The sequence below is a fragment of the Mytilus galloprovincialis genome, chromosome 6, assembly GCF_965363235.1.
Source record: "Mytilus galloprovincialis chromosome 6, xbMytGall1.hap1.1, whole genome shotgun sequence".
Lineage (NCBI taxonomy): Eukaryota > Metazoa > Mollusca > Bivalvia > Mytilida > Mytilidae > Mytilus > Mytilus galloprovincialis.
In genome coordinates this window covers 100174405-100199753 of record NC_134843.1, presented here as the reverse complement: position 1 = coordinate 100199753, position 25349 = coordinate 100174405, and the positions used below count along the sequence as shown (strand labels likewise).

At 31.9% G+C, this 25349-nt stretch overlaps 1 protein-coding gene across 1 annotated transcript; it reads right to left on the bottom strand.

The window, feature by feature from the left end:
* Positions 1-3090: 3090 nt before the first annotated feature.
* Positions 3091-24333, bottom strand: LOC143080943 (uncharacterized). Its single transcript, XM_076257136.1, has 15 exons — positions 24182-24333; positions 21289-21508; positions 19775-20006; positions 18672-18879; positions 18298-18429; positions 17843-18037; positions 16440-16593; positions 15644-15774; positions 13467-13683; positions 13073-13208; positions 11268-11748; positions 10106-10154; positions 8842-9062; positions 7099-7183; positions 3091-3655 (listed from the first exon to the last, which is right to left on the bottom strand). The coding sequence occupies exons 2-15, from the start codon at positions 21500-21502 to the stop codon at positions 3381-3383; spliced, it is 2730 nt and encodes a 909-aa protein (XP_076113251.1). The 5' UTR covers positions 21503-21508; positions 24182-24333; the 3' UTR covers positions 3091-3380.
* Between the last annotated feature and the right edge of the window lie 1016 nt (positions 24334-25349).

Below are 25349 nucleotides of genomic sequence, written 5' to 3'. Positions count from 1 at the left end.
GATAAGAGGCATTATTCAACAGTAAAACTTGATAAAATATGAATTAATCATCTTTACAAAATACATCTTCAAACTGTTCTTTGAACTGATATTATAGGGTTATTGCATGAATATTGGGGAATATTGTCCCGAGTAGAATTTTATATTGCACGAGCTTGCGAGTGCAATATATGTTCTACGAGGGACAATATTCCCCAATATTCATGCAATAACCCTTTTATTGTATAGCAATATAATATTTGAAAGTAAAAATTGGTTTAAACTAAGATTTTGTCATTGATGACGTCATGAATTTTGACCATTTATTGCACTAGTGCAATATCAGAATTTATTGCACGCTAACTTTTGGTTACTTTCTATTGCTATACAATAAATATTTTTATTGAATTATGATGTGTACTATAAGCCTGCAAATGCCCATATTGGACAATTTTAGAAAGTTCTGTTGTAAATCATATCAGTTTCCAAAGTATACTGCAAATGTTACTCTAGAAACCAAACTGTGCTTACGATATCTTGTTACAAATCTAACACCTGCCCGAAAATAAGAGGCAAGAAACAAATACATCACATTTATATAAATCAAGGTATATTTTCTTTTTGTTAACTTTGATTTTATTTTGAATAAGCATTTAGATTTTTCAAATGAAAGATTATACATGTTTTACTAGTATGCTAATTAATGAACTTCATTGTCCTCAATTTTTTTTCCAAATCAGGATTGATTTATTAACAATGATTATCAATGCAATTATTACTCTTGCTTTCATTTCATTACTGATAGACTGAACGTGTCGTGTGGTATTCAAGCACTTATAACACTATCTTTTATCTTAATGCATATATTGTTTTATCATGTTGAATGCAGACATATCCTTGTTTTTTTTTTGTTTTTTTTTTTTATCTTAATGCATATATTGTTTTATCATGTTGAATACAGACATATCCTTGTTCTTTTATCTTAATGCATATATTGTTTTATCATGTTGAATGCAGACATATCCTTGTTTTTTTTTATCGAACACGGTGATTCAAAGTCTAAATATGGTGGCTGTCAAGAACCAGCCTCTAAATGAAGTGAAATCAAGCTCACATTTGGCAATTTTAGGAAAAACAAATTGTTTTTCCTCCGACTTTTTCGTATATAGAAAACACAATATTTCCTCAAATTTCATCGATTGAGAGCTTGATTTTGATATTAAACTATTTGTATTTCTAAGTAGTTGAAGAACACTGAGCAGAATTATTATAAAACTGACATTATTATACTTCCTGTAAGAATGTTCTTCTATAGAAAAATTGCTCTATTTTTGCATAGTTTTTTAAAGAAATATATAGCGTTAACTGCACTATGCGAAAATAGTAGGCCTTGCTGTTGCAACAGACTATTGATTTTCATGTCAATCATTGTCAATTTCACGTGCAAAGGCGGAGCTTAGTTGCTTTGACAGACAAGTCGGTTGGACTTATGAGCATAGCAATTAATAAACTATTACAATTGAACAATCAGGGGAAAATAGAAAATATATTCATTTTAATTTCTGTAGTTTCTGTTAGAACGTTTTTATTCTTTGTTTACTTCTGCTTACTGCCGTTGAAGCCAACATTATTTGAATACTTTAGAAGTCATTTGTTTACAGATAAATAGTTATATATGGTCCGCTATCATTGTTTTTTTTTTGTAAGGTATTGAGTTATATGAGTATTGTGTTTATACTGCAACTTAAATTAATAAAATCATAGCTTTTTTAATCGTAACACAAATGTCAAACTTTTTTTATCCATTAATGGACCCCTGATTGTGGAAAAAGCGTTCCATGATGAAATTGACATTATATAAAATATAGATATGCTTCTATATTTAGGAAATAAACACAACTAGTTGCAGTATAAATACATCTATATGCAGAGTTACAAAAAACGCATTTTTTTTACACTGAAAAACACTACTGTCACTATTCCAAATAGTAAACAGTCAGTATAATAATGATATTAATGTTGTGTTTAACATTGACTATGGAAAATAGTAGCCAGGGTTTGAGACAATAGTGCACTCCCCTTCGGGTCGTGCACTATTGTCTCTCACCCTGGCTACTATTTTCGCATAGTCAATGTTAAACACAACATTATTATATAAATAAGTGCTTTGTGTAGGTTCAGATAATTACAGTCGTCTTTTCCAAGTAAATCAAGATTCATTATCATATCATACTAAATATAAAGTCACGTGATAATATATTTTACTGAAATTGTTATAAACAAGAATTCTGTATTCATATATATATAATTCTATACCAACATTTTTTTATCTTTTATTTTGAATTTTAAATAGCAGAAAATACATCGATAGGAAAAAGAAAGGCAATGAAAACACCGAGCAACGCATTGAACAGAAGGCATAAAATATTGAAATTTAGATCTTAATGGGTTTGGAATAAGAGTCGTTTCAGATTTTATTAAACCATCCTAGAGGCAGTACACACAAACTATTTGTATTTGTGTACAGATATTTTATGATACTTGGCTACCATATTCAAATAAAAAAATAAACGTTCTAAAGGTATCACTTAAGTTACTATAACAACATCATCCATATCGCTGTTATACCATTTTGTATAACAATGAGTTGATTGGCGACTTCTTCGATACATGTGACGTGGCTCTGTACTTAGTCATACCGTCATTGTGCTATTGTGTTACGTCAAATTATTGTATTGTTGTCTTTCGTTTTTGCTTGTGTGTCTTGTCTATATGTCTTTTTGTGTTTCTTTGTTATATATTTGTTTGTTTTTGTAGTGGTTTAGATTATAACATAATGTTGACTGATGTACCCCTTTTTGACATTTTTACTTATTTTTTCTGTTTGTTTTGTTCACACACCGTTATCAATATAATGGAATTTGATGAGACTGTCATACAAGTGAGATGTTTAGCTAGCTATTATACCAGGTTCAATCCACCAATTTATAGCACCCTCCCTAACTTGAACAATTATCTACCAGCAACACATAAGAATACAACACTATTTCAACGTTTCATTTTTTTTTGTGTAAAAATCCCCAAATAATTGATTATGTCATGGAAAAAAGAATAATGATCACAATACCTTTTGTCAACAGATATATATCCGTTTTTACTTACTTAATATGAATTAAAAATGTTAACTGAATATACATTGCTGAGAAAAAACTAATGCTGTTGGCTAGAAGCTTTAATCGACTTGCTTTTAATGCTATTCACAAGTGTGAGTTGTAAATATGTACAGCTTACAAAGAATATTAAAATGCAAAAATTCAACAATACTGAGACTATTTCTTAATGTTACTCAGTCCAGCTGAGAATTGTTTAGCTACAGTAGCAACAGTTAACATAACCATTTTTCAATGCTTAACTGATAAGTTAAGAAGTTTCGAGCCACATCCAGCAGCTTTTGCACATTTGTAAAGATGTTTAACAACATCTGTTCCTTTGGTAATAGCAACATCAGACAATCGCCAAGTATCCAACATTTTCAAGCACTGCCTAACTGGATTCTTCTGGGTATCTTTTATCTCACAAATTATGGCTTTATCCAATTTCAGCTTCTCTGCCATTATCTCCCAGTCGTCAGCTAAACAATATGCTATTTTCTTAAGATTGTCATTGGATAAAGTACCTACAGTAAAAGAAATCAGAATACAGAATTAAATGCTTTAAGTTAATTTTTCAATTGACTTTTTAACAGAAGTTAGAGAAAAAAAAAATGAAAATATATGGTATTGCAAAGTAAATATACTGAAATTATCTTGCTGAATTATATGCATACACATATAAATTAAACCTTATAGTTTTTTCGTTAACCGTTCCTAAATGTGATTTTATATTTTATTTTAATTACCATTAGGAACTGTGAGTGTTGGTGGTTTTGTTAAACAGAGATAATTATCCTGTCGATGCAAAAGTCGTGTCTCAAACGGCTATGTTCCCCTCTAAAACTTTTGTACTCACATTAATTTATTTTTAATCTTAATCTTTTCATATTAAACAAAAAGTTTAAATACTACAATGTAAGATGCTCAATTGATTTACATGGAATATATTTCACGAAGTCAGTTATTGGTATAAATAGGGAAGAGTTAAACATGTTAAAAGCAATTTGAATAGTATGATGCATGCAAGTGTTCTATATATATGAGGCTATGGTAGCTAAACGATAATCCAATGTAATAATCCATTCAGAATATACAAAGATTAATCATGTAAAACTGGGAGACATCGCATGATGGTTCATGATTCTGACCGTTCTACACGCCTGGTAAACCATCAAATCTCAACCAAATGGTTAAGCGAGAAAAGTTTACAAGCACTTTCTGTTGAGCTTTTCTGGTACAAAATATCAAAAATATAGATCGGGTAGGTCGACTTTTCATCAATTTATTGTCAATCTGTAAATATTTTGTTAAATAGGAGAATGTCATGCCAAAGATAACTGAATGAAAGTTCGTCTCGTTCATTACTCAGATCAATGTGATTTGAAATGACATTGGAATGACTTTTCTTCCGCAGATAAGTGCGGCCAGCTCAGTGAGTTTTTGACAACATTACAATGAGTTCATCAATACGTAACGTATAAATATAAATAGAGATCAATAAACGTCATACGATAGGGCAAATGATATGTTACTGCTGAAAAAAAGTTGACTTCATCAAATTTGTCATAGATAATAGTGTAAACTCAGTCTGTGTCAATATAAAAGAAAAGATCAGAAGCAGACAGACCTTCTAGTTTCAGAAGAATCATTAACCCAAGTACACAGTGGCAAATAAGGTGCACTTGATCACTGAAACGTCCTTCAGTAACACGATTTCATAAATATATCGTAGAGGAAAATAAAAGAACTTTGCAAGATGCTTTTTCGTTTTAATTTTGTAAAGGTTCTGTATAAAATCTGTCTTAAACAAACATAAGTAGGTCAGTAGGGTAGACAATTAGTGCACTGTGGAATACCGACTGTCTGTTGAAATATCTACCCATCAAACTGTACAACTATGTTTCGATCAAAAAATCCAGCGTTTTGATGATATCATCTGAAATTTATCTGCTTTTGAAATCAGCAATTTTTTTTCAAAAGTAAGATTTTCAATGAACTAACACAAGGAATTTGTATCAAAGCATCCCTTTTTGTTAAAAAAAACCTCTGCATAATCGAACGATGTAGTATGGAAATGAGGAGATGCTGTATGGATGCCAATGAGACAAAGATTCACCACAATTCATATGTAGTGGATGTAAGCAATTACAGACAACAGTACATCCTTCAACAATTATAAAACTCAAACTGGTCTTAAGAAAATAGTAAGATTAACTTCACATAAATATGAAATAATAATAATAAAAATCCATACTGTATAGTAATTTTAGACCAATTGATATGAAATAAAGACAACATTGAGACATGAAAATAAAAGCTCTAAATTGACATGTTTATTTCATGATGTCAGCGGACCAATATTTAAAGGAAGAATATAAATATTTGCCTCTGTATCCCGTTATTCTCTTAGCCGATTTAATTTTTCCTGACCTGTTGATAATTTCATTTAATCAACGTGTGCTCGTTTGATATCAGTTTTTCATTGGTCAAATTTCAAGTATGACGTCAAATAGTCTATCTGCTGAATTTGTTTAAATTGAGGGGTCACCACCAAAGGCTACAATGTCTAATGACGTTCCATATAAAGAACATATCTTTTTACAGATAATAGTAAAAAGAAGAATTACATGTAAAATTGAGGATGGAAATGGGGAATGTGCCAAAGAGACAACAACCCGACCATAGAAAAAACAACAGCAGAAGGTCACCAACAGGTCTTCAATGTAGCGAGAAATTCCCGCACCCGGAGGCGTCCTTCAGCTGGCCCATAAACAAATATATACTAGTTCAGTGATAATGAACGCCATACTAATTTCCAAATTGTACACAAGAAACTAAAATTAAAATAATACAAGACTAACAAAGGCCAGAGGCTCCTGACTTGGGACAGGCGCAAAAATGCGGCGGGGTTAAACATGTTTATGAGATCTCAACCCTCCTCCTTTACCTCTAGCCAATGTAGAAAAGTAAACGATTAACAATACGCACATTAAAATTCAGTCGAAGAGATGTCCGAGTCTGATGTCAGAAGATGTAACCAAAGAAAATAAACAAAATGACAATAATACATAAATAACAACAGACTACTAGCAGTTAACTGACATGCCAGCTCCAGACTTCAATTAAACTGACTGAAAGATTATGATTTCATCATATGAACATCAGGCACAATCCTTCCCGATAGGGGTTTAGTATCATACCATCATAACATATATGAGAAGAACATAACCCGTGTCATGCCAACAACTGGTTTTTGAATAAATGTGTTTAGTTCCGATGCAAAGACCCTATAAGTGAATCAATATTAACGCCAAAATATGCAATCTTTAATGACCTGACAACAATATCCCTTCTTAATAAGTCTATTCAAAGGTTTTGTTAGTTTTTGAGGTGAATACTGACACCTTTGTGCTTTATAAAGAATATTTCCATAAAAAAATGGATGTGAAATACCTGAACGTATAAGAAGTCTGCATGTTGAGCTATATTTACGAATGATGTCCTTTGTCTGCATATCGTTTAAATGCCATAAGAGGTACAGAATCTGACACAAACCATCGTGCAATACGATATTTTCCTACTCTCGACAATTGAAATATTAATATTTAAAACGCTCAGCAATATGGCTTTCTTAGTAGAAAAATGTCTTATATACTTGATAAACAATAAGGCTTTATTGGTAACACACTGTCTAATAAACCTGATAAACAATATGGCTTTATTGGTAACATTATATCTAATATACCTGATAAACAATAAGGCTGTATTGGTAACATTATATCTAATATACCAGATAAACAATCAGGCTTTATTGGTAACACACTATCTAATATACCTGATAAACAAGGCTTTATTGGTAACATTATATCTTATATACCTGATAAACAATAAGGTTTTATTGATAACATTATATCTAATATATCTGATAAACAATATGGCTGTATTTGTAACAAAATATCTTATATACCTGATAAACAATATGGCTTAAGGAACTGTAATGCGTCTGATTTTCTCTGCGTTTCATGTCCAAAAATATCAACCATTCTCTCTAGCTATATTAAAAACCATTGAAAGAAAATCAATTCAACGATTATCGCATTGGTTTATATAAAGTCACTTTTTTGAAGCATATAAGTTAACTATAGATTTTTGGTGGATCTAACTATAAAATCTTTAATTTTATGTGCAGTATTTAGAGAACTGTTGTTTTTCTTTTCATATTTTAACTTTTTAAAATTCATTTTGTCGTCAGACCAACTGCAAGGAATAAACAGATGCTGCTCTACATGTGCCTATTAGGTCAACTGATCAGTTTTCCCTCTCTATTTACTATAGTTTTGAAGATAATTGGAAAACAACAATTGTGAACATGATCAGTTGATACCCCGTACAGAGAGCCAACTGATGATGTCGACTTTTTGACTTATTGTATAGGTCATGTTTTGCTTATAACTTTTTGAATACAAATGTTTGTCTACCTTCAATATTTGTTTTCAAAATGCTCAGCAAAACCAACAAAATGGTATTATTTGGAAAAAGGATTATTTTCATGTTTCCTCTGTAACACATGTCAAGCCAAATCTTGGCCATTACTTGCATTTTTGCTCATTAATTAAATATGTAGAGTTTGCGGCCATGTTTAGTTACGACATATTCATAATCTTGATGTACAGTTCTAAATATGCATATCAAGTGTACGTCTGTAAAGCTGTATATAAACTGTACAGCTGTAAAGCTGTATATACACTGTACATCTGTAAAGCTGTATATACACTGTACATCTGTAAAGCTGTATATACACTGTACATCTGTAAAACTATATAAACTGTGGATAGATATCGTATCACACAATATGTAGTGGTAGAATCTCTATGTATAGCTTATACACAGATTTAAAAATGTGCAGTTAATATAAATTTTTACAGAGTTGCAAATTATATACAGCTTTAAAAATGTACAGTTTATATACAGCTTAACAGGTGTACAGTTTATATACAGCTTTACAGATGTACATTTGATATGCATATTTAGAACTGTACATCAAGATTACTTGTACTAGGGAAGCTGTATAATCTAGATAACCCAAGAATGATTGATTTTGACAGTGTCAGAAAGGAGTTTTGTACAACTAAACGGACTACAGGTAGACTGACGACGGACACAGACGACAAATGATAAAAACAATTCCATGATCAATGCTTTTCAACTTTATTTCGTCTTTCTAACCATTTTGATTCGATCATCACTGATTAATCTTTTGTAGACGTAACGTGCGTCTGGCGCACTAAATTTTAACCCTGGTATCTATGGCGTGTTAATTTGGCCCTTTAAGCCAGGTAAGCTAAAAAATACCCAACTCCAAACAAAATACAAAATAAAACACTACAAAGCAAAAGCAATAACACGAACGATCAATTTACCATTCCACTATTGCCTATCTAGGCGACATGGCGTATGGGTTTAAACCACAATAAAGACCCTGCACAATTCAGCTATCAGGAACAGAGAACAACATTTGAAACCAAATGAAAGAAGGTATGCAAATATGAAAATGATGAAAGACAGTATGCAAATATGAAAATGATGAAAGACAGTATGCAAATATGAAAATGATGAAAGACAGTATGCAAATATGAAAATAATTGAATAAAACAAAACACAATTAAAACTGTTTGTTAATATGGAAATGATCAAACAAAATCAAACAAACCTTGTTTTCATCATTCTTAACATAATGATCAGCCCAGTACAAAAGAAATGCTTCACATGTCTGCCTTTGACCTGCTTTACACAAACTTTTAGTAATGTTATTGGTGATGTGCTTGTAGATGCTTGGGTCTGCCACCAATATATTTGCAAATTTGATCCAACGGGTAGAAATTTCATTGTCCGGTGTCAGCTGCCAAGCTAAATATTTCGCCAACGCTTTTCCTAAACAAATAATAAATGTAAACGATTTATGATCGAATAGATTTGCAAGAAGTCGTCATTATTTACTTTGACTGTTCTCTTTACCAGTAATTAAATAAGATGCTTTGCATGGTTTACGGTTTGTCTATTTCAACTTGTCTTGATCTTATCTTGATACTGAAATGAATTGCTAGTTATTTCCTGTAATTTTCTGTCTCGTGTGTTCTGATATTGATAACTTCTTTTCTAATTGATTGTTTTCTTATTCTTGTCATTTTCTATTGTATTAATCTTATTTTGACTCATTCTATTGAGTACGTATTTATCCTAGAAATTATTCTTTCGTACTAATTTTGTACTGAAACCTATGATTAACTGTTCGTGCGTCTCAATTTTGTTCTGAAACCTGTGATTAGCTGTGTTAGATCATTTTCCCTTTTGTTTTGAACTTTAATGTGTGTCTAAATATGGTAGAATATTTAGCGGTTCAACTGAAGTTCATATTTAGCAACGAATATTATTTATAAAACCGTTAAGAACAAATCAGGCGTCAGACAGGTTAATGCCTCTGCTGGTGGACTATTAGTCCCCGAGGGTATCACCAGCCCAGTAGCCAGTACTTCGGTACTGGCATGAAAATACGGATTTTTTGTGTTATTAAAATTTGCTGTTACAAAATAAAAGAAATTATTATAAATTAAGGAATGCATCTCCCTCATGCAAAGCTCTGAGCTATACTTTATGACCTTTTGGATTTTAGCTCTTAGATGGTGACAAATGGCATAGCAACAGAGATGAATGAATGACATAACTATGATGTATTCTGTATTACGTATATTTCTAAACCAAATCATGATTCGAATTTTCGGCTCAACACCTTTTATTGCTTCTAGGTCCCATAAATTTTGTGAAATTTGTTTTATTAAGCTAAAAATGATTGTATGAAAAAACATTTTCCCCTAATAATATCTAAAAGACATCAATAACATGAAAGTGTGAGTGTTTTTAACAATATTGTATATGATTCAAGCTTAGGACATACGTGATAATTTTGGTAATATTACCTGTAAAGTCAAAGGTGTAACTAAAGTATCCAATTTGTTCATCTGTTGGCTGAAGAAAATAAAAAACAAGAATGTGTCCAAAGTTCACGGATGCCCCACTCGCACTATCCTTTTCGATGTTTCATAGACCGTAAAATTGGGTAATAATCTAATTTGGCATTAGAATTAGAAAGATTATACTATAGCGAACATATGTACTAAGTTTCAATTTGATTGCAGTTCAATTTCATCAAAAACTACCTTGACCAATAAACTTTAACCTGAAACTTCCACTTTCATTTTCTATGTTTAGTAGACTGTGAAATTGGGACCAAAAGTCGAATTTGGCTGTAAAATTAGAAAGATCATATCATAAGCAACAAGTGTACTAAGTTTCAAGTTGATTGGACTTCAGCTTCATAAAACAACTTCCTTGACCAAAAACTTTAACCTGAACGGACACACAGACGACGGACGAACGAGCGAACGGAGCCACAGACCAGAAAACATAATTTCCCTCTACTATCGTAGGTGGGGCATAACAATGACAAAACACACATAGACGATCAACAACATAACCATATATTTTACACATTCAATTGTCCATGAATTTCGTCGTTGTTGTTTATATTCTGCAACCTTCTCAACGTAATACAAACCAATTAGACACTATTTCAACCAATGAAACACGTCTTTATTTATTCTGTGTAGATATTGGGTTTAATTTAACGTACACCTCTCTTATCCTCCGATAAAACACGTCGGAGAAACCTCTTGTTATGCATACATCACTCGTTATTTGAGTCCATAGCCAGCACGACATAATAAATTTAAGTGAATTGTTTTTACTGATATTTACCCTTTAATCAATCTATTTTTTGTTTGTCTCTGTATAATTTGTGTTCCCGAATAATCCGCTATAATACACTAGACAATAAAACCAAAAGCCAGATCTCAAAAGGGCAGAGTTCAGTAAGATATCTATCATTTATGCAAAAATTAGCTCGTGAACAAAAATGGAGGAAAGTCATTGTACTACATATGGAGTCTCGTTGCTACCTGCCTATAATACATATTTTTGCATGTACTTCTAAAATCTGTTGTGTTTATCATAATGTAGTTAAGTTAATGGTATTAAGGTAAGGAGTAAAGATAGTCCTTTGTTAAAAAATGCTAGTCATACCTTCGGCAAATAAATAGCCAATTTGCCTGACCTCTGAATTGATATTTTCTCAGAAATAATTTTGTACTTAAGTTGTCCTCTGTACTGATTGTCACAAGTTTGTCGTTCTGGATGTAGGACACATAGACGACCGCGATATATTGCTGTACCCAACCCAGAGTATAATGGCATTACTAAAGGTCTGTTTTCATAGCCTTCCAAGCAGAAGTTATCTAATGTAAGTTCAATGTTCTCACTATCGGCCAACCCAAATTCCTGAACTTTGGTCGGTCCATTAGTAAAGCCATCTTTCGCTAGTTCGTGTAGTACTGCTTGCAATTTTTCTGATTGTGTACAGTAAATGATAATTTCATCTGAATCATCTTTATGTTGCTTCACAACAAGGTTGACATTTGTTAAACAAATAACTTCATCCAATACTGTAGCAGCTCTGCACATATCGCTTTCAGTCATTTTGGCTGGTACAACTATTCCCACAACACTTTAAATAAAACAATGGGTTATATATTCAAACTTAAACAGTCATTTTATCTTATAATCTGAAAATTTAAATACTGAAATACTTATGGGATATTATGTTCAGTCTCATACAGCATCTACATATCAACTTTAGAAAATTCGGTACTGTTACGAAACTTTGACTGTGGTCAATATGATCTGTTCAGTATAACTACATACTGTTCAGTAGATGTTTATTATCTTCTTATTAAAAAGAAATCTATAAAAAACACGATAAACAGATGTAAAGGTTTGGACATTTCAGTTTTGCCTTTTTTATTTGACAAGAATTTATTTACTAATACAAGTAAACTGAAACGGGAAAAACATATATAGATTGAAAAAAACATGTCGTATTTTATGTAAAAGAGGGACGAAAGATACCAAAGGGACAATCAAACATATGTAAGTGTTTTTTAGTTGAAGGATTCCTGAAGAATGGTTCACAATATTAAATCAGAGGCATTCATGATTAAATCAATGCATTAAAACGAAGTTGAAATAATAGATATGCATTGGTGTCAACCAACATATATTTATCAGTGACAAAAATCGAAGTAAATGATAAAATAGAACTTTTAAGAGAGGTAAAAGATACCAAAGGGACATTCAAACTCGTAAGTAAAAATAAAACTGAAAACGCCGTGCCTAAAAAGAAAAGACAAACAGACAAACAACAGTACATAAAACACAACATAGATAGCAGAAGACTGAGCAACACGAACCCAACCACAAACTAGAGGTGATCTCAGGTGCTCCGGAAGGGTAAGCAGATTATGTTCCTCATGTGGCACCTGTTTAGTTGCCCATGTAAGAACCTGTATGAAGTAATTCTCATAAAATTAATGGAACAATTCGGCAAGAAGATGTGCACAAGTTGGTTCCCATGGGAATGCCGATTGTTTGTTGAAAAACACGTCCTCCATACGTAACAAATATGTTGTCAATCAAGAAATCAAGCATCTTGATAATATCAGTTTCAGATATTGTTTTGTTTGTAAGGACACTATTGTAGATTATGTATCCAAAACGAACGTGCTAAATTACTATATATCCAGTCTTATTTTATCTAAATACAACTCATTCACACCCGACTTGGAAAAAAAACCCCATTTCATTTTTTGAAATTTTGTAACGTTTGGAGTGTTGCATTTGTGCCTTATCCTACCTTCTGTTTTCATACCCATTAATCGTCTAACAAAATAATGCTATTGTTAAATAAACTACTAAAATAATAATGGCAATTTCATAGATTTATTTGTGCTTGCTTATCGGAAATGGTTTTATAAAAAATGTAATTTTAATACCTGTATGATGAATTGCCACCCTCTAATTTAACAGTATGTACATTGTCTATATTACTGGAGTTGCTCGGAGCCACTTTCCATGGTTGTTCTCCTAATTTAGCCATAATTTGTACGGTCTTCACTTCTATCTCAAAATCTAAAATCAAAGAAATATGCACTGAATAATAATATGATTAAAAATTGATCAATGTTTTTGTCTTTTTTGTTTTGTCTTGTTTTGCTTTTAAATACATTTGTGTCTATTGTTTTCTGTTCTCTTGTTATATTTTTGGTGATACCTCCTTTTATGTCGATAATAGCCTTTCATATTTTGGTGATATTTTGAATTTATTTAATTAGTATGGTTTTTTTTAACATTTTTTCCCCTTTCGAAAGAATCACACGCGTTTCTTACCAGGATCAAAATCACTGCTCATTTCCAACTCAGCTATAGCTATATCGTCTTGATTTCTTGTCAGAACCACCTGCTCTCTGACACTACTAAGTCTGTCCACTACCTCTGTTTGGCCAGTTTCGTCGAGTATTTTAATAAATTTATCCATGCTATTGTCTGAACAATGATGAAGTTCTGCAACTAGCATTTGGATTTTCTCGGCGCTGAGAATCTCTTTCTAAAATTAAATAATACATATTTTAGTCTAGATTATAGAAATGAAATCTATGTTTTTTATTAGATCATAAACATTCATTCTTGCATGGAAACATTTCTTCTGAAATGGTGTTGATGAGAATAAAAATGTAAATCTTTGGTATATAGATTTTTTTACCAAGATTCATAAGCAGAGCAGCTTTATGTGTAATAGTATAAGATATTTTAATGCTTAAGTTAAGTTGAAGAAATTACCAAATCAAAGATGCATAGTAAAATCACAAAATTCTGAACTCCGAGACATAATGGACGAAAACTTGAATTATATGTGGTAACAGTATATTGACTTGGCTTCTCATGAAAATACATTACTGGTTATGAATGTTTTACAAAAACCAGATAACATCGGCTTAAAACAATTTGCAGCAATGTTTAAACTCTTCAAAGATACCAAATACGTTTGAGTGTTTTTCTTTCGAGGGTAATGGCAAATAAAGGCAACAGTTGTATATAAAGGCATCCGCAGTATACCGCTGTTTATAAGTCATAAATCGATTAAAGGAAAACAAATCCGGGTTACAAACTTAAACCAAAACCGAGGGAAACATATCCGCTATAAGAGGAAAACAACGAAATAACAGAGAAGTGCAACAAAAAAAAAAACCCAAACAAACAGCAATGCAACATACATAAAAACGAACTTTGTGTTAACATCTACCATATTCCTGACATGGTACAGAAAACTTTAAGAAAAAATTGGTATGTTGAACCTGGTTGTGTGGCTAGCAAAACCTCCGCGCTTTATAGCAATGTTAAATATACCTCTAAATGACAACATTACATGATGGGAATACAGTACAAATACATGCAAGAACACAGAAGAAAGAAACATACATAAATAAATAATATAATAGTACATTTCGACATGTTAACCACAGAATAACAACTCAATTAGGACAGTACACAAAAACAGCTTCATTGAATTACGAACTGTGTGTCTGTAGCACGAATGGATAAACACCACAAAAAGTAACGTCACAGGTAAAATTCTAAAAATTGGATATAAATCAAGATTAGGTTTATAATTATGTTATTTGATGTATTTTACAACAATTACAAGAATATTGATATAGATTTGTATTAGTAATAGTGCAACTGATTGTGTCGGCCTTTCTTCCAAATCAAACTGTGTAAAACAAATAAATCCTGTGCACATAGTTGCTTAAAACTAAAATCATACAAATGAACAAATACCGCTGTTCAAAAGTCATAAATCGATTGAGAGAAAACAAATCCGGGTTACAAACTAAAACAGAGGGAAATACATCAACTATAAGAGGAAAACAACGAAATAACAAAAACACTGAAGTGCAATATTTTTAATATCTATCACAATTTTAGACTGATATTTGTCTATTTATATTATTCTTTTTTTTTGGCAGTGTCATTTTGTTCGACCAATGATTGTCCCCTCGTGTTTCTTATGCCTCTATTTGTTCTGAAGGTATTGGTAAGTAAGTAAGTAGTAAGTAAATAATTTTATTTAGAGTCGGCATATATATACATAATAACAGACAAAACATGAGCTCTGGTCCTACGAGAATATTCAATACCTAGTCAGAAAGTTAAAATGTTGACTTCCGAAGTATTCTGCTCATTGTTTTACGCTCTGTATGATTACAGCCTACAGGAAGTAGCAGTCACAGCAACATGCCATATCAATATGACTTCAAGCAGATCACCCACAAAGGCTGCAAGTTTCAAGAAAGAGCAGCCACTACCATTTCAGAATCTAAAGTACTATGGGTAATCTTATTGGTCGTACAATAAATAACGTTCCGTCATTGGTTTAAATTCAATTCGTAAGAACGTTTTTAACCAATCACAACGCTTCGGTGTACACTTTTGAAAATATTACCTAGAATGCATTATATTCTGAAACGGCCAGTCATTTGTATTATTCTTCTTCGTAAATGGCTTACCTGAATATTCTCCGTGATTGTTGCTGGAAATATTTCAAGCAGCCGGGATTCAATAAGACTTATGTTTAAATTGTTCATTAGCCATTGTTTACATCTTTGTAAGACCTCTTGTTGATCAGATATGTTCTCATCTGAAATATATGACGGTTTTATTACTTACTGCTACAAAAAACATATCCTATATACAACAGGCTTATACATGTTTGCTACTCTCAATATAACTATCTTTTAAAAAAGACTCTTAAAATTGATAATATATATATATCTGAACCAAAAAGACAAAAACAAAATCCTTTGAAAATTTGGTAGGAAAATATTCTCTTTATAATTGTCATACAATTAGAAATCATCTTTTCAGAATCAGAAGGACTATGGGTCATCTCATTGTTCGTATACCAAAATGAAAATATCTTTACGTCATTGGTTGAATTTGTATTGTTCAGAACGTTTTAAACCAATCAAAACGTGTTGGTGTACGCTTTTGATAATATTACCCAGAATGCATTTAGATTTTGAAACGGCGAATTGGTACCGTTTTTTTTCTTTCATGTGGTAAGGCTTACATAATTGATTTCGGTTCAAATATATTTCTAACAGTTCGATTTCTAACACTTGCTCATCGGGAACTACTTACACTTTTTCTGATGACGTTCGTGTCACCTATCATTTGGTATCGAATGGTGTGCTAGAGTTTGGCTTTTTGTCATATTTCATTTTTCCTGCTATTTTATGACCTATAATTTCGGAAACTTATCTTGTTTGTGATATATGTGTTACAATTTAAAAATATACCTACCATCAATTTTAAAATCGAAAAAGTTGATTTCGAATGCTGATTGTGGCGGCTGACTACACTTTATGTTAATAACAGAAGTTGTTTGTGTGATATGTTCTAGGTCCAGATACCTATCGGATGCATCTTTTAAACATGTCTTTGTTAAGATTCTGGCCTAGAAAAAGACTAATTATTTAAACTGCTATATATATATCAATGTAAGAGTGTAAATAAATTACATAATTGCATACCATATGTTTCTGTAATATTTGTTTTAAAAGATAACGGGTCGATCAGATCTAATTCAGAGACCGAAAAGTATCAATTGTAAATTGTTCAAAGATATTTCAATGACTGCTATTTTCACATTTGTTGATAAGTTCAAAGCATTGAGTACATCCAAGTACCTAAAACAGTTTTACATGAGAGGTGTTCATGTAGACCAAATGTTTTTAATATAATTTACTCGATACTTTGCATATCCTTTATATTTTAGGGTAAACAACTAATTTGTTTTCCCATCAAAAATGCATAAAAGTGCGTTTTATTGACGTAACCGCTTTGGGGTCTTGGATTATTAAGATGTAATACCACCAAATCATAGTACGTCACATCCGGTTGCATACGAAAAAGAGTTAAAAAAATATTCCCTCGAATTTGACAGTTGTAGAAAATAAATCCTACATTTCATTGCAGTCAAAAAATTCTTAGTTATTAACATTTATCTTGTGTGTTTCAAAGCACCATAATTTTTTATTTGTTTCTTTTATAGAATATTTAAGAAAGTTGAGGTTACATGGCTATTAAAGTCTGTACACTGGAAAAAAGGGATGAACATTTTATTGGTTAACTTCCAATGATGTTTATTTTCTTTTAAAAATGCAATGCAATGTTATGTGAAATTTTGTCTATAGTACTGGACAGGATAAAACTGTACTCATGTCAAGTATTTCAATATTTGAAACAAAGATATATTCTGCAAAATTTTTCGAAAATGTGCAAATTTAACAAAGACTTATAGGGGAATATTCATGATGGTATTACACCTAACTACTCGGTTTTTTTTTAAATTTAACTAGCAGTTACATCATCACAATAATATCACGATCATAAACACTTCTTGAAAACTAAGGTTTCTCAGCTTAAAATAAAATTCAACGTATCTTAGACGGTTTTTGGTTTCTATTTTTGAACCAAAAGTCTGTGCTAAACATGGTAATACATATCATAGATAAAAAAAAATCGTCTGTGATTTCCCGATCCTAAATAAAATAACATAACATCAACACACTAAAAATAACTTATTTACAGTTGCTTCATTTTTTTCTATATCTCAACGCCTTTTAATATTCGTATCACTTACACAGTCTAGACTTACGTTTACAAATTTATTTATGTCAAAACTTTTCATTTTATTTGTTTACCTTTGTAGAAACGTAAGTTTCATTTGTAAAAGCACCAGCTGGAAATCTAAGCTTTATGTTCTTGTCATTATGGAGTGTAACTGAAGATCCATTTTTGTCGATGTTGAACTCCTCAAATGGCGGCACTGCGACTGCTACACACTGGAGGGTTTGAAGCTGTGGAATTTGTATTTCCGCGCCAAGAAATGAAATTTCCTGCAAAAACGTTTTTCAGGAGACTACCTTTATTGATGGTAACATATTTTAGAATATTGATACATCCATTTCTAAAATCACCGGTATAATAGACCTAAGACATGAATATGTTGAAATATGGAACGTGCGTTAATAGCACAGTAATCCAAAGAAAAAAAAAACACCCAACAAAATACATCTAGTAGTCAACATACACTTACAACAGACAAACTATAGAAAATTAAGTTTCATTGCAATGTTTAAAATAATATGCTATTTACCCTCTCTATTGGGATTGATATATTCTGTACAACATCTTCACGACGCCAAATGCTTCCGTTTGTCAGGTATTTCAACTGAGGAACGAGTTCTGGTTTATGATTCACAACTGGTAAATAAAGATGAAATGGAAACTGAAATTCGAATAACTTTGAGGATTAGATATTAAAAAAACTACCTATTTTTACATGTTTATGGTACATATTCCGTTTACTTGAACTACGCCTGTATTCGGCTATAAAGCTAATGTAATCTAATTGTTAATATTCAAATATTAACTTTGAGAACAAAATAAAGTTCTATCTTCCGAGCACAAAGTAAATTAAAAATACAACTCGTACAATGGTTAATAATATCATTTGAAATACTAAAATACCTGTGTGTGGAGTATTAGGCCATCTTTTGATTCCAGTGTAACGAGAGAGGAAATAATTTGTTCTTCATTAGACTCCAAACATTTAGCCAGGTCCTCGTCTGTATCTGATGCATGTGCGCTTAGCGCATCCTTATTAACTGTATTTGGTTTTGTCAGTAAAACACAGCATACTTTATGGTGTAATCTATTTTTTCTTGGATTCATAAAGCTGTCAAAAGTTTTCATCATTATACAATTAAAGAAATGAAATACGTTTATATAATAATAACATTTTTTCAAAACTAAAATCTCTATAAAAAGTGCATTGTCTACGATTAAGAAAAATTATAAACGTATCATTTTTGTTTGTTTCAAACATCAATAAAGGTACAATATTGAAACACAAATTTGCTATTAACAACAAGTTTATTTCAATTTTGTTAAATAAGGTTATAACCTTCCATTCAAGTCACAATTTGTAAAAGAAGAACTATTATAGATCAAAGTACGGTCTTCTACATGGAGCCTTGGCTAACACAAAACAGTAATCTATAAAGGGCACCAAAAGAAACGAGAAACACTTAGGAAACACATCAACAAACGACAACTACTAACCATCAGGTTTATGTCCATTTAATGTCCATAATGTCCATTTAAAAACAAAAATAGCCTAAATGCGGAATTGGTTTTAATCATTGTCGAGGGCCGTATGGTGACCTATAGTTCTTCAATTTAATTCTATGTCATTTGGTCTTGGGTGGAGAGTTGTCTCATTAGCAATCATTTCCCAACGTCTTATTTTAATATATTGTTTAAAAAATAAGTTTTCGTAAGAAAGCAGAAACTTAAAAAAGTACCTTATAGTTGATTTTGACTTTTTTATTTTTTATTTCAAAGCATTAACTTGACCACAATTAAAATATTTTCATCAATCATCTTAATGTATGAATGGGAAGGTCCTCATTTTCTTGTATTCTCAAATTGTATATACCATTTTTTTAGTTTATTTTTCTTTTATTCTAGATTCTCTCTCTTCTTTTATATTGGTCATTACTTTCTTTTCTTTTATGGTAATCCGTACACCCTTACATTATAAAAATATAAAAGAATAAAAGCTAGCATACACTAAAGGAGAACCCATCCAGTCATCCTCCATCTTATCTTGTTCGTGTGTTAAAGATTCATCAGTAGTGTCGTCCACTGTGTTTGTCTCGGAAACTTGGTCCATGATTATCTCGTGTTTCAACTGAGTTAAGTGTGTGCACGTGCAATCAATTTGCTCTCTGATTCGTAAAAGTAAATTTTCTGTTTTATTGATCAGATGGTTGATATCTATTTCATCATTTATATGGATATCTGTAAGGTAATGTGAGACTAATGTGAAACTGGCAATAAAACATTTTATAAATAAAACAATCACAGGATAATATACAATAAAGAAAAAGTCACGATACAGTTGATAAACGAAAAGTTATGGTTGTTAAAGTTCGTCGTCATTTAACATCAGATCAGAATCGACAAAAAATTTGAATGGAAATTGGGTGAACATTTTTTTAACAGCAGAGAACAACAGGTCATATGTTATGTTTGAGTACATTCCTGGACATACAATCTGTTATGTTTGAGTACATATCCGGACATTCAATCTGTTATGTTTGAGTACATTCCGGGACATACAATCTGTTATGTTTTAGTACATTCCCGGACATACAATTTGTCGATACCTATATTTAAGCATTGCACAAGTTTATGTTTTGCTCTCATTATTAATGGCGTCTTTTCACTAAATCCATTGGATGCTGGATGTGTACTGACTGATATTTTAGACTTAGATTCATGTTGTTTTATTAGTATTTATTGGTTTTGAACTAGCTTTAGTCTTAGTACTATAATGTCTGTACTTTGTTTGTTTTTTTGTGCTTTCCATCGATCTAATGAGTTTTTATTTTATTGTGTTTTGGGCGTTCTGTTCAGGTTTAACACCGCAACATCCTGTAAGAGTCTGTCCCAAATCATGTGTTTGTAATTCAGCGGTATAGTAGTAGTTATACGATCATATTGTATATATCATATTTGTATTTCGTTTTCTGCTTTGTTCATAAATCACGGCATTTCATTTCTCGTATAAATTGTTCTACATTCTTCATTCCGGGGCTTTGTATACCTTATTATGCGGTATGATTTGCCTCATGGTTGAAGGACCTAAGGTGACCTATAGTTGTTATCTTCTACGTCACATGGTATCTGGTGGATAATTGTCTCATTGGCAATCTTCTCTGTATACCATCAACATGGTTGAGCCTACGATTATGATCAATAACTCATAGAAATGTAAAAGAATGAATGAATGTAAGCAATTACCCTGTTTTCCCCACTATTCTGCTGCATATATTAATGGGTCAGAAACAAACAGTGAATGAACAAGTATCTTAGCTCTACAAGTTTATTTAACGTTTTTGATTCGAGCGTCACGGGAGTGTTATTTGTAAGCCTGGTATCTTCAATACGTTATAACAAGCTTACACGTAAAGAAGCGGGGGAAGATACCACAGGAACATTAAAAAGGTCGAAATAAACTGACAATGCATGGCATGTAAGCTATATCAACTCATTATATAAACACAAAGTCGTGACTTACTATTATTGTTATTTGTTCTATCCATGTCCGGTTCTGCTTTCATGTCAAGTACCAGTTCATTTATTGACAACAGTTCATTTTGAAAACGTTCTCCACAGCACATGGTCTTTTTCAAATTCCTTTCTGCTTTCAGTAAGAATTCATTTTTCATTTTGATTCTTTGCTTTTGCAGTGTTTGAATCGTTGGACTCAACTCATTCTCAATCTTCTGCATTTTGATCTTAAAAAAAAAGATGTAATATATCATATAAATGAAAAAGAACATGGTAAGATATCTACGAATTTAAGATACTGAAATCAATAAGTTGGAAAAAAAGACAAAAAAACGTCCTCAAATAATTCACAAAATAGCATAAAGCTTTTTTAAGTCTCAATTGTGTTGTCCTGTCATGTTTTGCTTTATTTTATATTGTTTTTGCCGATAAAAGAGGGACGAAAGATACCAAAGGGACGAAAGATACCAAAGGGACGAAAGATGCCAAAGGGACACTCAAACTCATAAATCTAAAACAAACTGAAAACGCCATGGCTAAAAATGAAAAAGACAAACAAACAACACCACATACGACACAACAGAGAAAACTAAAGAATAAACAACACGAACCCCACCAAAAACTAGGGGTGATCTCAGGTGCTCCGGAAGGGTAAGCAGATCCTGCTCCACATGTGGCACCCGTCGTGTTGCTTATATGATTACAAATCCGGTAAATAAATAGTCTAATTCGGTAGGTCACATTCATGAAAGGGAAGGGGATTGTAGTTTCGACGTAAGGAACATATCCGATATCATTTGTGACACGGTTATTCCATAACGGTCAACCAACTCATGATGGCGTCCGTAAAATTTATGATTTCAACTTCATCATTTGGAGTTCTTGGTTTAATAGCTTCCATGTGAGCAGCAACCCTCTATCAAGAAAATCATGATAGGAAATGCAAGCACGGGAATATCGTATCAATTGGGAGATATATACCCCGTATGCAGGTGCTGCTGGAATGTTGCTACTTAGAAATGGAAAGTTCACAATTGGAAAGCTGACATTATCTCTTTTGTCGTAAAGTTTTGTTTTCAACCGACCCTCATTGTCAATTTCTAGATGTAAGTCAAGATATGAGGCCGACTTAACTGTATCTGTAGTATCCTTTATCTCTAGCTCGATTGGATAGATGCGTTCCACATAGTCACCAAATTTTGAATTATTTAGTGAAAGAACATCCTCTATATAGCGAAAAGTAGAGTTAAAGGATATTGCTAACTTCTTATCTTTCTTCATAAGAAGTTTCTGCATGAAGTCAGCCTCATAATAATAAAGAAACAAGTCGACAAGTAGAGGGGCACAGTTTGTTCCCATTGGAATGCTGACAGTCTGTTGAAAAACATAACAAATATGTTGTCAATCAAGAAATCAAGCATCTTGATAATATCAGTTTCAGAGAATTTTTTGTTCGAATCAGAGTGATCCTTTAGAAAGTAGGATATATCCCTCCCTAGGACAAGATACTTGTATCTACATTGGCCATTTTTTTTACGAAGCAAAGCAATACCCACTCTTTCAATTTGTCTTTTAGTTTGGAAATAAAAGTTATTCCAATGATAGTAAAGAGTTAAGTTACATTGTTGAAACTATGATCGCATTTATGACGTAAAATAAAAGATTCAGATCCAGCCAAGTCTGTTACATATCTTAAACTTCATCTAGAATAAAATTTCGAATGGAAATGGGAATGTGTCCAAGAGACAACAACTAGAGAGCAGAAAACAACAGACGGCCACAAATGGTTCTTCAACACAGCGAGAACATCATGCACCCGGAGGCGAGATTCAGGTGGCCCCTAAACAAAATGTGTACCAGTTCAATAAAAATTGACAATGCGGATTGGTTGATACCAAAATTAACGACGAACGGGAAGATTGGACTACTGTATTTCTATGAAACCACTTTCTAGTTACATCACATATATGGAGTTTATATCTTGATCCCAAGTGATTACTATATTTTTAGAGTATGTATTTCCATGATTGTCATGATTTTGGAGTGATGCCTACTAGGAGTCTCGCGTGGTCGACCTTTTTCCGCGATTTTGACATTAACGGATGAGACTTTTCAACGAATTTCTTATTAATTAGTTCGATTAAAATCAAAACAAATAAAAATGAAAATTTATATTTACTACTGTACATAAGTATTCAAAGGAGTAGGTTCAGTAAAACCCCTTTTTGGTCCCAAAATATAGCAGTTTTACAAAATTGTTCAAATTCAAACCTTTAGTTATTTATTGGACAGTAGAATGCTTCTGCTACATAAATATGGGCTGTTTTTGACAATACAATACAATGCACATATATCCGGTACTAGCACCATTAAGTCATGCTAAATTACTGAAATCCTCATAATTCTAGCATTTTAGTTAAATTTTAGACGCATTCGTGTTCATCCTTAATATTGTAATGTAAGTTGTATTTTATGATAATACATAACATATATAAAGGTTGAGGATGAACACGGATGCGGCCACTTTCATTTTTACCAAAAACCATCTGAAAAGTGACATTTTTCGGCATATTAGGTAGATTGTTCATATTTGAGCTTGAATCGGATCGTTTTTAATGACTAAATCTGTTAAAATCTTTCACATAAACTAATTAATTTAAATAAAATAGACACTTAAGTGTTTGAAAAGTGGTCAAAATCTTTCGTCAGATGAACCTGATATTTGAGGCCAAAATCAGTCCTTACCGGACCTACTCCTTTGTTCATTGCAAAGAAGAAGTTATCTCCTATTAACAGGTAATTCCATAAAATAAGCATATACAAGTTTGCATTCCGATTGCGTTGCATTAATTTTGATCGAAAAAAAAATCAATAATAAAAAAATAAAAAGATTTACATACCTTTAAATATCTGTCACAATTGTACTGATATTTTTCATTTTATTTTGTAAAAATTCATCAACAACACTTTTACATTTTTCACTAAATGTAACGCATTTTCTCTCAGCCTATCCAATATGTTTTTTAAACTTTAAAGAAATTATATATATTTTGCCATTTAACAGAAAAATAATACATTCATTGTGAAAATGTGAATTCATTAAATGTCATAGTGTGACAACGATCAAAGATCTCCACCCATACCAGGGTGAAATTTATCAAAGGGTTTAATCTCGAAAATTATATACAACAATGTGAATATTATGAATACTTGCACGAACATTAAATTACGTGTTAAAATTTATACTGCAAATATTAACAACCTTCCCCTAAAAACGTGGTTAACATGTGTGATTATGTTAGAATTATAAAAACACAAGCACTCGTTAAAAAGCTGTTTTGTGCCAAAATTATTATTTAATGATTATTAATTTCAAACACAGGGACTTTGTTTATCAAGCTAATCTTCGATATGTATGTTATGATATACTTTAATTTGGGAATGTAGAGACTTAGTATAGCTATCGATGGAATCAGTGAATTTGGAAAGTTTATTCGGCAAATAAAATATGTCTTAATTTCAGCAAATTTGAATTGTCATTATTTCCACCATAACTGTACATATATACATACCACGGATTACATCTTACGAAGTGTGTTTGAATTATTTTTGCAGAGAATTTAGCTCATGCTAGGGACCGTCTTGCGAAGTGTGATAATTTTGTGACGTGTCGAAGGTACCACTGTGACTTTGTGATAATAACAACTATATGTTTGCTTTTTGTGTGTTTATTTTACTGGGCATGTACTGATTTTGTGTCATGGCTGGATTCCCCATATCCTTTGTTTTACTATTAAACTGACAAAAGGATACGTTTTAAAAACGTTGTTGCTCCCAATATCATTTTGGAACCAATATGCACAAATTAAATTGTAACATAAAGCGACCCTCCCCCTTAAAAACACCCAAACCATGAAACTTTTTTAACAGGTACGATAATTTTCCAAATGTTTTATCAAGCTTATAATTGTTCATGCAGTCATCCCATAAACAGTTATACCATCTACCACAACTCGATTGTTTTTTAGCAAAAAGCAAAAAAAAACAACAGGGACATTCGCAGATTAT